The 14,802-nt window shown below is 40.0% G+C and overlaps 1 protein-coding gene across 1 annotated transcript in view; it reads right to left on the bottom strand.

The window, feature by feature from the left end:
- HAO1 (hydroxyacid oxidase 1) overlaps window positions 1-13,840 on the bottom strand; it is a gene marked incomplete at both ends in the record, with an annotated part of 58,308 nt that extends 44,468 nt beyond the window's left edge. The window contains 2 exons of the mRNA XM_080716384.1: window positions 4,406-4,557; window positions 13,704-13,840. Of these exons, the coding sequence (XP_080572510.1) occupies window positions 4,406-4,557; window positions 13,704-13,840 (289 nt within the window). The remainder of the gene's footprint in view (window positions 1-4,405; window positions 4,558-13,703) is intronic.
- Between the last annotated feature and the right edge of the window lie 962 nt (window positions 13,841-14,802).

Raw genomic sequence — 14,802 nt, 5'->3', positions numbered from 1 at the left:
AAAATCAGAAATAATCTCATCATGTATAAATAAATATTTGCAAACATTAGCAGGTATTTTCATCTTTGAATATATTTTAGAACCTTTGTAACTATTTTGTTAAAATATCTAGTTATAACAACTTTCTATGTCATTACACCTTTTCTATAATACCACTTTAAAATTGCATTCCATTTTCAATGCATCCTATTTTTGGCAACCTTTTCCAATTATGGGACTTTCTTCCAACTTTTTCCTATTAAAAATAACATGTCAGCTGGGCGTGGTGGTGCACACTTGTAATCCCAGTCCTTAGGAGGCTGAGATAGGAGGATCATGCAGGATCAAAGCCAGCCTCAGCTACTTAGTGAGGCTCTCAGCAACTTAGTGAGACCCTGTTTCCAAATAAAATATAAAATAGGCCGGGGCTGTAGCCTGGAGGTAGAAAGCCCCTGGGTTCCATCCCCCATACAGAAAAAAAAAAAAAAATGTGGAGCAAGGTATGGTAGTATATGCCTGCAATCACAGTACTTGGGAGGCTGAGACAGGAGGATTGCAGGTTTGAAGCCAGCCTCAGCAACTTAGCGAGGCCCCCAACAATTTAGTGAGACCCTATTTCAAAATAAAAGATATAAATAGGGCTGTGGATATAGCTTGGAGGTAAAATACCCTTGAGTTCAATTCCTAGTACCATGAAAAACAATTCTTGCAGAAATGCCTTTCTTCACAATGATAATTATTTCCTTGCAGTTCCTAGAAGGTGACTTGTAGCATCATATGGAACTCACATTTTTCGAGCTTTAATATGTAATGTGTAATAATTTTTAGAAAGAATATTCCCTGTCACACTCTTCCATGTTTGAAAATGAGCAATTTATCCCTGGTTTCATTATAATGTATAATCTAAAAATAATGATATTGTAGACCAAAAATATATAGCAATAATGTACATCTCTTGGCTTATTAGTGAAATCAAATAATTTTCCATGTGTTTATTGGCCATTTTAATGTCTCCACCTGTGAGTTTCCTATCTTTTATTTACTTTCACTTTTTTGTCCCTTTGGGGTGACATTCAATTTTCTTTCCCAAATATAAGGGCTCTTTACATAAAATAAACAGACATTAACCTACTGTAGTATATATTTTTTTAATTTTTTTCTGTTTGCCTTTTTTTCTTTCTTTCTTTTTGGTGCTGGGGATTGAACTCATGGGCATTCTCCCTCCAAGCTATACCTGCAGCCTTTATTATTTATTTTGAAACAGGGATTCACTAAGTTGTTGAGGCTCTCCTTGAACCTGTGATTCCCAAGTATTGGAATTACAGGCATGCTCCACCACACTTGGCCTGGCTTGCTGCCAATTTTTATAGAAACTTTAGAACCCTGAAGTTTTAATTCGTTATGTTCTTTTGTTTGTCTTCTTTTATTGCTTCTTTCCGATAGCATCTCATCCCAACTTAAATAGACATATACCCATTTGGTATTTCCCAGGTTTTACCTTCTCCTTCCCTGTTTCAGGATTACCATAAATAAATTTCTGGATCCCTGAAGCCTCTTAATCTTCTTGTAGCCATAGAATTAAAGAAGCTGCCAGCTTTGACCTAAGTCCATCCAGCACAATCTCCCCCTGCCATTCCGATGCCCCAGGTGAATCCACAAGATCTGTAATTCTTCAAACTAAAACACTTTAAAATGTTATTTAGCTTGTTCACTTTGGGTCTTTATTTCCTGCTCTGCTTAGCATCAAAAGATATCAAGTAGAACTAGTTACTAGTTTTTATATACGTTATTAAAGCAGAATTTGTGAAGATCTCTGGATAACCTTTTAAGTGTTCCTTATTCTGAGGGAACTAGGGAGTTAATAAATTAGCCATAATAAGAGCCTTCTTTACATTATAGTGTCTTTTCTCTTTGCTCCTTTCTAAGGCATTTGGAAGTGGTCTTTTAGGATCTTAACCCATCCACAAAAGGAATCAGGACTCTACACCAGAAAAGAAAATACAACAGACCAGACAGCCTCTTTTCCTCTCATTGGCAATCACGTTGCTTCAGTCTATGAAAGACCAACTGTTGAATACTATCTCTGTTCCTACTAAGCTGTGTATGACCTTGGGGGAGTCATTTCTCTGACCTCCTTTTTCTGAGATGTTAATGATAATGCTTTGCATTATTCAGCTTTTTGCAATTATTTTATCAGTTTTCTGTTTTAATTTTTTATCTCTCACTTTAGTAACCATCCCTGGATTAATGTTAGGTACCTATATGCAAATTAATCAACTTGCCTGTTTGTTCACTAAGACAGTTAAGGATATAGCTGTTTTTTTTTTTTTTAATATGTTTCATCATGGATGGCATGGCTACTGCCCTTTGTAACTCTCTTCTTCATTCTCCTTGTCACTTTGCTTTTGGGGCCATGCCTGCCAAACTGTATGGTGAGTTTTGTCTCTTGTAGGCTTGAAGCTTTCAGACTTTGGATGGTTCTGCAAACGTAACCAAAGAGGAACATTTATCCAAGCCCTTAGATGGCCACAGAGATGCAAGATACTCACTCATCTGACTCCCTGTCAAAATGCATAAAGATACCCTAAGCCAGCCCCCCCCCCAGGTTACCCCTGTTCAGCTAGAAGCAGGTAATGACTGAGCTGGCATCCTTATTCCTTTGGTATGGGTACACGTATGTAGTAATGATAAGGAAAAATTGGATGGGGAGTAAGCTCATGTGAATTGTTAATAAAACTGTAAAAGTCAAAAAGCATTTTCTATATTTACCTTTGGCCTGACAGGTGTCAAGAAGTTCCTAGACAAAGGGGGGAATGTACCAGTATTGGGAAATATTTCCAATTTTCAAATATGTCTTTGGTAGTAAAAGAAACCAGGAACTTTGAGGAGAGGGCTGCAGATTTCTAGGCATCATGGGTAATTAGCAAAGGACTAGAAGAAGCCCAAGAGCCTAGGACCTTTTTACATTTCTAAAGAGAGGCAAACTTCCTCAAAGATACTGGGGAAATTCAGACTCCAGATAACAGCTTTTGGAGTGTAACAAAAGGCCTGGGAAGATCTGGGCTGGAGACAGAGCAGGATATCTACATATCATAAGACCTGCCATGGGGTCGGAGGACTGGGTATAAGAATACTCTGTGTCCAGGCACTATGTCACTCTGTGGCGTACTGCTTTACTCTAAGCTCTAGCTTCCCCCTTTCTAATTATGCCATAATAGTTACAATTTGTATTTTTAATCTTTGTAATAAAAATGCATTTAACTCTTCAGCAAGAGTCTGGGCATATTTATCCTTAGCCCAGGACAAGAACCTGCGGTTTTATGGGAATTGTTTCCAGGAGTCTAACAGAGGTCCCTGAGGATAGTTTCCCAAACCATAACAACTATGACCAAAATACCTGACAAGAACAACTCAGAGAAGGAAAGATTTATTTTGATTCATGGTTTCTCTTTCTTTTCTTTTCTTTTTTCTTCTTTTCTTTTCTTTTCTTTTCTTTTCATTTTTTGGTACTGGGGATTAAACCCAGAGGCATTCTACCTCTGAGCTATAGCCCCAGCCCAATTTTATTTTTATTTGGAAACAGGGTCTTGCTAGGTTGCTGAGGGCCTCACTAAGTTGTTGCGGCTATTTTTGAACCCCTGATCCTCCTGTCTCAGCCTCCCAAGGACTGGGATTATAGGCATGTGCCACCATGCCCAGCTCTGGTTCATGGTTTCAGAGTTGTTAGCTCCTGGTCAACCAGCTCCACTGCTCTGTGCCTGGGGGAGGGAGGACATCACGGTGGGAGGGTGTGGTGGAGAGAAGTGAGCTGCTCAGCTCCTGCCAGCCAGGAAGCAGAGAGAAGGTGAGAGGGAGGGGCAATGGACAGATGCAGTTCCCCAGGCCACAGCTCTAGTAACCTATTTCCTCTAGCCACGTTCCTCCTGCCTACAGTTACCAACTAATAGTGCATTAAAATGATTACTTCATTAAAGGTAATAATCATTAGAGCTCTAATGATTATTTCCTAGAGGCTCACCCCGTGGACATCCCTGCACTGCCTAGCACCGGAGCTTTTGGGGACACCCCAAATCCAAGTCATAACATACTCATAATATAACCAATAGTTCTGAGCCACTAATCTATGCCAGACACTTTGTATGTGTGAACTTATGCAAGCCCTCCCAGTAACCAATGAACCAGGCACTATTTTCATCCCTGTTTTACAGCTGAGAAAGCCAAGGTACAGAGAATATCTTGCCCAGAGCCACACAACTAGAGAGTAGGAGGAGAGCAGGCTGTGCAAAAATAGGCAGTGTGGTGGTAAGACCCACCAGCTTCATGGTTCTGAATGTGAAAACAGCCAGGGAAGTGTTTGCTTGGTGCAAACTGAGGACAGGGCTGCTAATGCTGAGCCCTTCTGGCCGGTGCTGAGAACGCTTCCTACCTCGCAGGGTCGCAAGCTCCCCGTCCACATGCGCCATGCACTGCATAGCGGTGGCGCCGGCACAGATTGGCATGCTGACCCTCTGTCCTAAGACAGTGGTTGACAGGTCGACCTCAGCAACATTCCGGAGCATCCGCGGGTACAACTTCCACCTAGTAGTATTAAAAAAGCAAGTTTTAGACTTTTTAAAAGTATAACCAGAATTCAGTTTTTAGAAATTTGAATTTTTAGAAAATTGAAATTTTTGAAAATTGAATTTTTAGAAATTTTAGAAGATCGAACTGAATTTTTAGAATTTTTAGCAAAATATTTAAAAATAAATAAATAAAAAAGAGAAAATATTGAGCAAACTCCTTAAAGCTAAAAAGAAAAGAGGCAAAATTGATGTTTATTCAGGTAGAAAGTGAACAATTAGATGATCATGTGAATGTTACACAACGTAACCCAGAAGCATGTGCAACATTTTTGTGAATCAGTTACACAAAACACAAAAATACAGCAACACACTCCCAGAACAGTTTTTTATTAAAGTGAGTTAACTAACATACAGCAGAATTCACCTGTGTCCATGTGCGTTTTTGCGAGCTATGACATACACGGTGACATAACTGCTTAATACGATCAAAATCTAGAGCAGTTTGGTAATCCCCCAAATTTCCCCATTTCACTATAAAAGGTGACTCTTTCCCCACCTCAGTCTGACAATCACTAATCTGTATTTGTGGGGTGTGTGTGTGTATGTGTGTGTGTGTGCTCGCACATGTGTGTAGTACTGGGGATTGAACCCTGGGGCAATCTACCTCTGCATGCCCAATCTAAACTCCCAGGCCTGCTCGCTCTCCCTCCCTCCCCTCTTTCTTTCTTTCTTTCTTTCTTTCTTTCTTTCTTTCTTTCTTTTTCTTTCAACATGGTCTCACGAAGTTGCTGAGGGCCTTGCTAAGCTGCTGAGGCTGGCTATAAACCTGCAATCCTCCTGTCTCAGCCTCCCAAGTACTGGTATTGCAAGTGTAAGCCACCACACTAGGCTATTTTTTATTATTATTATTATTCTGTTGTGGTTTGGGGGTTTCGTTTTTTTTTGTTGTGGTGGTTTTTTTGTTGTTTTTTGGGGTTTTTTTGTCCTCATCGTTTTGCTTTGCAAGATCATCATACAGCAGAGGCGTCACGAGCATTATCGCCTGCTGGGCCTGGCCTCTTCTGCTGAGTACCGTGCATCCAAGGCCCATCTGTGTTGTTAGATTCTGCAGCCTGTGCCTTGGAGTCGGTGGTTAGTATTCCACCGTACAGAAGCATCACAGTGTGTTTTACCCATTCTGAAGCTAAGGGACATTTGAAATGTTCCCAGCTTGGAGTGATTAGAAATAAAGCCACTTGGTGGGCACGGTGGAGCACGCTTGTAATCCCCGCGCTTGGGAGGTGGAGACAGGAGGATCGCGTATGTTCAAAGCCAGCCTGTTTCCAAAAAAAAATTATAAAAATACGTCTGGGAGTGTAGCCCGGAGGTAGAAGGGCTTCCAGGAACCCCAGTACCACCAAAAAAAAAAAAAAAAAAAAAAAGAAAGAAAAGAAAAGAAAAAGGAAAGAAAAGAGAAGGAAAGAAAGCCACTGCAAACATTCACATAAGGCCTTAGTGTGAACGTAGATTATTTTCCCTCCCTCAGGTCATTTTGAAGACAGTTTTCAAGGATTCTGAGGTGAGTTTAAGAAAATATGTCACATCTACTTTGTCTTCTTCTATAATAAATAATGGTTTCAGGCAATGACTTTGAAAATTAAAATTTGCCTTTTTTCCAAATCCCTGAGCTGTATGTTATATCTATTGAAGTGCGATTATTAGAGATTTTTTTTAATTTAGCTGAACATTTCTTAAAAAATGGTATTTAAAAGAAACCACATCTTTGGCTTGAAAATATTTTTAATGCCTTTTTTTGTAATTCTTTGTGTTGGAATGAAAATTACCAATGAGCCAACAATCAAAAATCTACTAGTAAAATTTACAAGAAACCTAGCTCTGTCTCCTCTCAGCAAAATGTATATCTATGATACACATTCTCCTCATTTGTAACTGGCTGAAACTGAAAAAAATATACGCAGGCCCACGTCTAAATAGTCTCATGGGATAAATGCCTTGTGTAGACTCCCTTCCACACCCAGCAACACTTGTGCTCCACTGCCAAGACTTTCCTTTGCCTCCAGAGAGACAGAGATATTTTTTAGTAAATATATTGCAGTGTTTCAGTAATGAAGTAACAAAAAAAAAATCCTAATTGAAGCATATTTCCTGAAACAGAAGGATAAATGCTGCCCCAGAATTGCTCTGTGAACTAGCTAAGAGTATGTAGTCTAACCCTTAATCACATAGGAAAAGTAAAACCTTAAGAAGCACCGAAAGCCGTCTGTGTGACTCCTGTGCTGTCCTGTGATGTTGCCACTGTTGTTATTTTGTGTCACACCGTAAGTCTTTCCTTCTGTGCTCACCCCCAAAGCATGACTCTCGGATCTCCACTTGAAGGAGAGGCAGAAGCTCTGAGGTGCATTTTTATTATCAGTCATCTTTAAGTGTTATTAGAATGAGAGAAAAAGATTTTAATAGCAGCCATCGGCCCACCAGCCTTGGAAGGCATTAATATTTTCTTATTGTTGAGAACACTGTGTGTGTGTGTGTGTGTGTGTGTGTGTGTGTGTGTGTGTGTGTGTGTGTGTGTGGTAACAGGGACCTTTTCAAATGTCATTCCTTTCAGCAAGGCTCAATCCTGTTTCCAAACAGCAGTTTAATACTTGTCCACCTGGTGGCGCTGTGGCCTTAGGAACTGTCGACCCTAGCTTCCCATGAATTCTATTCTCTAAGATATTACAGAGACTCCTCAACAATGCACAAAATAAAATAAAATGTGGCGATGGACAACGTTAGATGAAGTCAATGGAGTGAGCAAATGTACACTCTCTTGAGTCCTCTATTTTGACGTTCTTCAAACAGCAAGGTCAATAACTTGTTCAGATATTTCCAATAACTTTCCATTTCCCAGCCAACCTCACCTCAACTGGAAGTGCCTGCCTCACAACCAGGTTTAAAATAGTGCCTTGCTATAACGTTAAACTGTGCTGTAACCGAGCCTATGCTTTGGAAAAAGGCTGTCAAGTCGGACAAAAGAGTTGAAGCAGTTAAATAATAAGCTTTTTCAAGGATTGAAAATAAGATGCTGGAGTAAAGAACGGACTGATCATGCCAATTCTTAGACAGGCCTTTCGGCTCACATTTTACATCCAAACTAGTCCCTCAAATTGAACATATCAGGAGATGAACACACTCTCCAGCAGGGGCTTGCTGAAGGCATTCACAGATCTCCTGGCTTTAAAACTGTGTGTTTACTGATCGGACCAAGAGGATGTAGTGGATTAATGTTTTGTAAGTCCTGGAATACTGGCATGTTGCATTTCAACTTCTCCACCTTAATTTTTACATTGCACATTAAAGTATGAGGCAAGAAAGGTTCATCATCATTTACTGTATTAGGTCATTTGGGGACATTTATGCTGAGATTACTGAAAATGCCATGGTGAGTGTATATCATTTCTCAGGTATTAAAGTGAGGATGACATCGCTTTTACCCATCAGTTATTTCAAAGAAAACTACGTAATTATCAGCATCAGTAGGCGACACAGCAGGAGAGCGAGAGTTTCATTCTGAATGCATGAGGGCTTTGAAATACCCAAGTGCCCAAGTGATAGAATTATTTTCCATTAAGAGAGTTTCAGAAAAGAAGCCACAAGATAGGTGTAGGCCATGACTGAGAAGGTTACTTGGAATTAATGTGTCAGAGAAACAGTGCACTGATCGTTTTCAAATTAATCCCAATACGGCCAGGCGATGCAAAGGTAATAAGATGACATTTGACCTGTTCTTGTCCTATGAGCAATAGGAAATTTCACTCACTCTTCTGGGTGGTTTCATTTATTTTTTTTCGTACATATTTTTGGGGTTCTTTTTATGTGGTATTGGGGAATTAATAATATTTTTATTTTTTATTGGTGCATTATAGTCATACATCATAATGGAATACAAAATGTTAGAGGCATATATGTACACATAATTTTATCCCTTACCTAATTCCCACCCAGTTCCCTCCCCCTCCCTCCTTCTCATGTTTGGCTTAGTGATTGACCTTGATATGTTTGTGAATGTACCTTATGTATATTAGGGAGTTTCCCTCTCCCCGCCCCCATCATCCCAGTTAGGACTACTTATTTGCTCATCTAAGGTTTCTCCTCCTTTATCTAGAGTTTCTCCTATGACCCTTCTTCTCCCTAGCTTCCACACATTAGGGACGGCATCTGATTTCTTACTTTTTGTGACTGACTAATCTCATTTAGCGTAATGTTCTCCAGTTCCATCTATTTCCCTGTAAATGACTTAATTTTGTTCTTCTTTATGGTTGAGTAAAATTCCATTTTGTACATATCCCAAAGTTTTGTAATCCATTGATCTGTTGATGGACATTTTGGCTAGTTCCATAGTTTGGCAATTGTGAATTGTGCAGCTATGAACATAGATACACATGCATTGGTTTGGTAGCTTGGTTTCCATTCTTTTTGGTAGATACCCAGAAGTGGTATTGCTGAGTCAAAGAGTAGTTTCATTCCCATTCTTCTGAGGATCCTCCATACTATTTTCCAAAGTGTTTGCACCCATTTGCAATCCCACCAACAATGTATTAAGAGTTCCCATTGCCCACATCCTCGGGGCATTTGTTGTTGTTGTTTGTGGGGTTTTTTTTGTGTGTGTGGTACTGGGGTTCCTGGAAGCCCATCTACCTCTGGGCTACACTCCCAGACCTATTTTTTTATATTTTTGAAACAGGGTCTCGTAAGCCAGCGCAGCTGGCTTCAAACCTGCGCGATCCTCCTGTCGCCGCCTCCCAAGCACGGGGATTACAAGCGTGCACCACCACACCTGGCTTTTTGTTTGTGTTTTGAATGGTTGCCATTCTAGTTGGAGTAAGGTGAAATCTCAAGGTAGTTTTGATTTTCATCTCTTTGATTGCTAATGATGTTGAACATTTTTTATACATTTATTGGCCATTTGAATTTCTTCTTTTATGAAGTGTCTATTTAGTTCACTTGCTCATTTTTTGATTGGGTTATTTGTTTTCTTAGTTGCGAGTTTCTTGAGGTCTCTGTATATTCTAGATATTAGTCCTCAATCAGAGGAGTAGGTGGCAAAAATTTGCCTCCCATTCTGTCGGCTCTCTTGAGGTTCTTGACAGTTTTCTTTGCTGTACAGAAGCTCTTCAGTTTAATGCAGTCCCACTTATTGATGTACCTTTTAGTTTCTTTTGCCTTTGGGGTCTTGTTTAGAAAGTTTTTACCTGTGCCTTTGTGTTAAAGTGTTGGACCTATGCCCTATTCAAAGAGCTGCAAGGTCTCTCTTGTATGATTTCCATCTTGATTTGTCTTTAGTGCAGGGTGAGAAAATGTGTTTTATTTCCATTTTTCTGCAAATGGTTAACCAGCTTTGCCAACACCGTTTGTTGAAAAGGCTATCTTATTCCAGTATATGTTTCTGGCCCCTTTGTCAAAAATCAGTTGGCCAGAGCCAGGCATGGTGGCGCACGTTTGTAATCTCAACACTTGGGAAGCCGAGGCAGGAGGATCACATAGGTTCGAAGCCAGCCTCAGCTACTTAGTGAGGCTCTCAGCAATTTGCTGAGACCTGTTTCCAAACAAAATATAAAATAGGTCTGAGGGTATAGCCCGGAGGTAGAAAGCCCCTGGATTCCACCCATAGTACCACCAATATATATATATATATATATATATATATATATATATATATATATGTATGTATGTATTTCAATTGGCCATAAGTGTGCAGATTTGTTTTTGAATCTTCAATTCTGCTCCATTGACCTATGTGTCTATTTTTGTGCCAAGACCATGCTGTTTTTCTTACTATGGCTTTCTAGTATAATTTGAAGTCAGGTATTGTGATTCCTCCTACATGGTTCTTGTTGCTGAGAGCTACTTTGGCTATTCTGGGTTTTCTTTTTTGTTGTTGTTGTTGTTGTTGTTGTTGTTGTTGTTGTTGTTGTTGTTCCAAATGAATTTAAGGACCGATTTTTCTATATCTTTGAGGAATGACCTTGGTAATTTGATGGGTATTGCATTGAATCCATAGATCACTTTTGGAAGAATGTCCTTTTTTGTTTTTTGCGATACTGGGGATAGAACCCAGGGGCATTCTACCTCTGGGCTATACCCCTAGCCCTGTTTTCTTATTCTTTATTTTGAAACAGGGTCTCACTGAGGTGCAAAGGGCCTCACTAAGTAGTAGCTGAGGCTGCCCATGAACTGCAATCCTCCTGTCTCAGCCTCCCAAATGCTGGGATTACAAGCATTTGCCACCACACCCGGCAAGAATGGCTATTTTGATGATATTTATCCTGCCTATCCAAAACATGGGAGATATTTCCACTTTCTAAGGACTTCTTCAATTTCTTTTTTTAATGTTTTATAATTTTCTTGGTAGAGGTCTTTTACCTCCTTGGTTAGGTTTATTCCACTGAGCTACACCTTACACTCCAGCCCTTTTATTAATTAACTAATTTATTTATTTATTCATGATTTATATTTTGAAACAGGATCTCTTTAAGTTGCTGAGGCTGGCCTTGAACTTGCAATCCTCCAGTCTCAGCTTCCCAAGTGCCGGAATTATAGCTGTGTGCCACCACACCTAGCTATGGATTTTTGTTATTATTGTTGGTTGGTTGGTTGGTTGGTTGGTTGGTTGGTTTTTGGTCACAATAATATTAGAGTCCCAAGTCTTATGAAAAAATCTCTACCAGCAACTTCTGGGTTACATGAGTGTCTCAGTTCCCCAAATTCCAAAATATGGCTGTAAAACTCTGAGTACAGAAAGATGAAGTATGTGTCATAGAGAATGACTTTTTGTTGTACTTGTTAATGGAGGAAGTAGAGAAATTTCATGTCTTTGAAATGTCTGTGGCCTTACATCACAGCAGGTCATCTAAGGTGTTGCTGTTGTGCAGTCTCTGTTTGAATCATGCTATCGACCCAAAGCCACCACAACCCTGGCAGAAAATCTGTTAGTTCCCTGTGACCAGCAGGTGATAGAAGACAAATAAATAATCAAGGGTCATCCCGCAAGTCACACCACAAAGGAGGAACTGAGATGTAAGGCAAGTAACCGCTCCTCATATTTGTTGTGATATAGGTTCAAGTATTTCATATATAGGAGCATCATCCAGGCATGGTGGCACCTGCTCTAATCACAGTGCTTTGGAGGCTGAGACAGGAGGATTGAAGGTTCCAAGACAGCCTCAGCAACTTAGTGAGACTCTCATCAACCAGCAAGACCTTGTTTCAAAAAAAAAAAAAATACAGCTAGGGGTATAGCCCAAAGATAGAATGCCCCTGGATTCAATCCCCAGTAGCACACACACACACACACCATCAGCTATCCTCCAAAGAAAGCTGATAACACCCTTTTCCCCTTAAAGCTGAACAAAAGGGAGTGATCAAAGCTCGTAGAAAAGGTAGCATTGCAAACTCACTCACATTTTCTGTGCCCCATCCCTACATTACACAGTACACACAGACAATGGTAACATCCACCTGAGTGCCATCAGACTCACCTAACCCAAGAGACAATTTTCCAGTTTACAACTCATAAGTCACCAAGTTTTCTATGCCTCACAAAGTTTTTAGAATTTCTAAAGTTACAGAGATGATCCATCAGCTCTGCCAAATCCCTCTGCCCTGATCTGAACCTCCTCTAGGCCAAAGGTTTGGGGTATTTTTCACATCAGTTCAGCCTTCCAAAGGCCAATGTGCTTTCTCTGGAATGTCAGCTCCTATGGATGGAACTGTCTGTCAGTCCTCAATGTGAAGTATAGAATGCAGTCCATAGAGCTTGCTACAAGCTAAGTTAACGCATTAGCAAGCATGGGGTAAAGGAGCTAAGGGGAGAGGATGTACAGAAATGAAATAGGGGATCCCATGTAGCAACATAGTCCTACACATCTGTCCAAGGCCTGACATTTCCTTGATTATAATAGCCATTTGGGTCAAGGTGTTGTTTGCAGGAAACTACTCAAAGACCAACAACATTACCTGGTGAATAGACTTGGCATGGCATCCTGTGGAATTTTAAGCCCCTCCTCTCTTAGCCAACACTGCCTTTCATCCCCAGCATTTGTTGTGGTCAGTTGGGTTTGGGGGGAAACCTGTAACAAGGGTTGCAGGGGCTGGGGAGAGGCCCCACCCACCACTCCACACTCTAAGGCTCCTATGCTGCCCGCTAGGTGGGTCAGCACTGCCTGCCAACCAGCACCCTGCTTAGAATGATTTCATTTCTCCTGATTTGTATATATAAAAGGGGTTTTGCTCCAGATTAAAGAATAAATCCAAAGGAAGGCAGATTTTCTCTTCCTGGATATATATATATATTTTTTTTTTGCTTTTTTCCCCCTTAAAAATTTTCAGCATCAATGAGCACCCACAATATCCATTGCCTTTACTAAACGCCATGCTAGAAGATAAATGAGACTGAAAAAGTGTCATACATTGAAGACTTTCCTCCCCCGTTCTGGCAAATAAACCATTTTTTATCTGCAGAGAGAAATACACCCCTTTAAAGTTACGTTATTTCTTGTTTTCATTACAAACAGAAAACATAAACCATGACACCCACCATCTTGTGCCTTGAAATATGAAAGTCGAGGGAAAACTAATTTGGAAAGAGAGATGGAGCACTTTGGGAGAGAGATGAAACAGCAAAGGTGAAAGATTAATGCTGCGTAGACAAATTGAAATCTAAAGTGAAAATTTAGACGGCAGTAATCAGAATGAAGGATAACACAGCCTGTGGGGTGGGAACATTTGAAGCAATAATCCTATCTGGTTGAACAGATAAGATGGCTATCTTGCATTTAATGCTGTCTCCTACACTGTGAACAGGAGCACTCCCTGTGTACTCAGAAAAAAGAAAACAGAATGTTTACAATTGATGACTAGTTTTATATGTAGTTAAATGAATGATCATCAGACTTCCAAGTAAGGACATGTATGGTTGACTTTTCAGTCAACTGTTCAAATTTCTCAAGCTGGGAATTTTTTTTAAATTTAAGAACCCACAACTTCTCATAACCCCAGAGATTGTCATTTCTCTATGAAACACAAATATAGACAAATAATTTTAAACCATCAAGAAAAACCAGATCTAATTTTGCCACATCTTTGGGTGGTATTAAAACAATTTTAAATATTAAATGTTCTTACCTGGAAAATGCTGTGATATTATCAGTCAAGGTTTCCTGGTCATTTGCCCCAGACCTATAATAGTCATATATTGACTTCTGAAGCACCGATTTCGCATGTTGCTCATAATCGTTGACACACACCGGCCGGGAGAGCATGTTCACAGTTTACTGCAATCTCAGCTGCTGCTGGCTTTTTTCATGTATTGCCTTCTACGCCCTGACAATTCCATTATTTGTCAATTATTAATAGACTTTTGCCAAAGTTCATATTTAGTTCCCTTTTGTTTATACATCAAGTAAGCAAACATTATATGGTCAGACTTTGAAATTTCATTTGTAGGCTGTCAAAGAACAGCTAAGCTGCAAAATGTTGGGGTTGGGGAAGCAGAAGGAGGCTGTTAGATGTTTATCATGTTGAGAAAGCAGAGGAATGAGTCAAAAATTAAGGGCTCACGGAGTACTCTTGGATCAATTCTACCTAAGGCCAATGCTCCTGGCAGGCTGCATTCTTTGTTTGTTTGTTTGTTTGTTTGTTTGTTTGTTTGTTCTTGGTGCCCAGAATGAGCTGCCCACTCATTTCCCATCCACATTTGGATCATGCACATGTCACATGAAGAAGAGCTTACAAAATGAAACAGAGGGCTTTCCACAATATGTAACCCAGCTGATTATAAACATTCGCCTTTAGCACAATCCATTAAGACCAGATTTACAGCTTGTTCTTAAAGAATTTCATCTTGCCCGGGGGGCATCTAGGGAAATGCCATTCCCAAAGACTTTGTGATCTTAATCTAAAATTTTACCTAATCATGGAATACCTGGAGAAGATTCAGATTAGCAAGATGTGTCTAAGAAGGCAATGATTTTGAAGTTGGCTAGGCCTGGGTTTCCATCTAGGAGCCACTACTTCCAGCTGCCCCCAGCTGTTCCCCAGCTGAATTCCAATTGCCTATACCAATATAATACTTGGGAGGCTGAGAGGAGGACTATAGGTTTAAGGCCAGCCTCAGCAACTTAGTGAAACCCTGTTTTGAAATAAAAAAATAATGAAATGGGTCTGAGGGTATAGCTCAGAGGTAGAATGCCCCCAGGTTTAATTTTAAGTATTTAAGAAAGAA

This window comes from Muscardinus avellanarius, assembly GCF_963383645.1.
Source record: "Muscardinus avellanarius genome assembly, chromosome: 19".
Classification (NCBI taxonomy): Eukaryota; Metazoa; Chordata; class Mammalia; order Rodentia; family Gliridae; genus Muscardinus; species Muscardinus avellanarius.
Note: the sequence above shows the minus strand (reverse complement) of the source record. Positions and strands in the feature narration are given on the sequence as shown.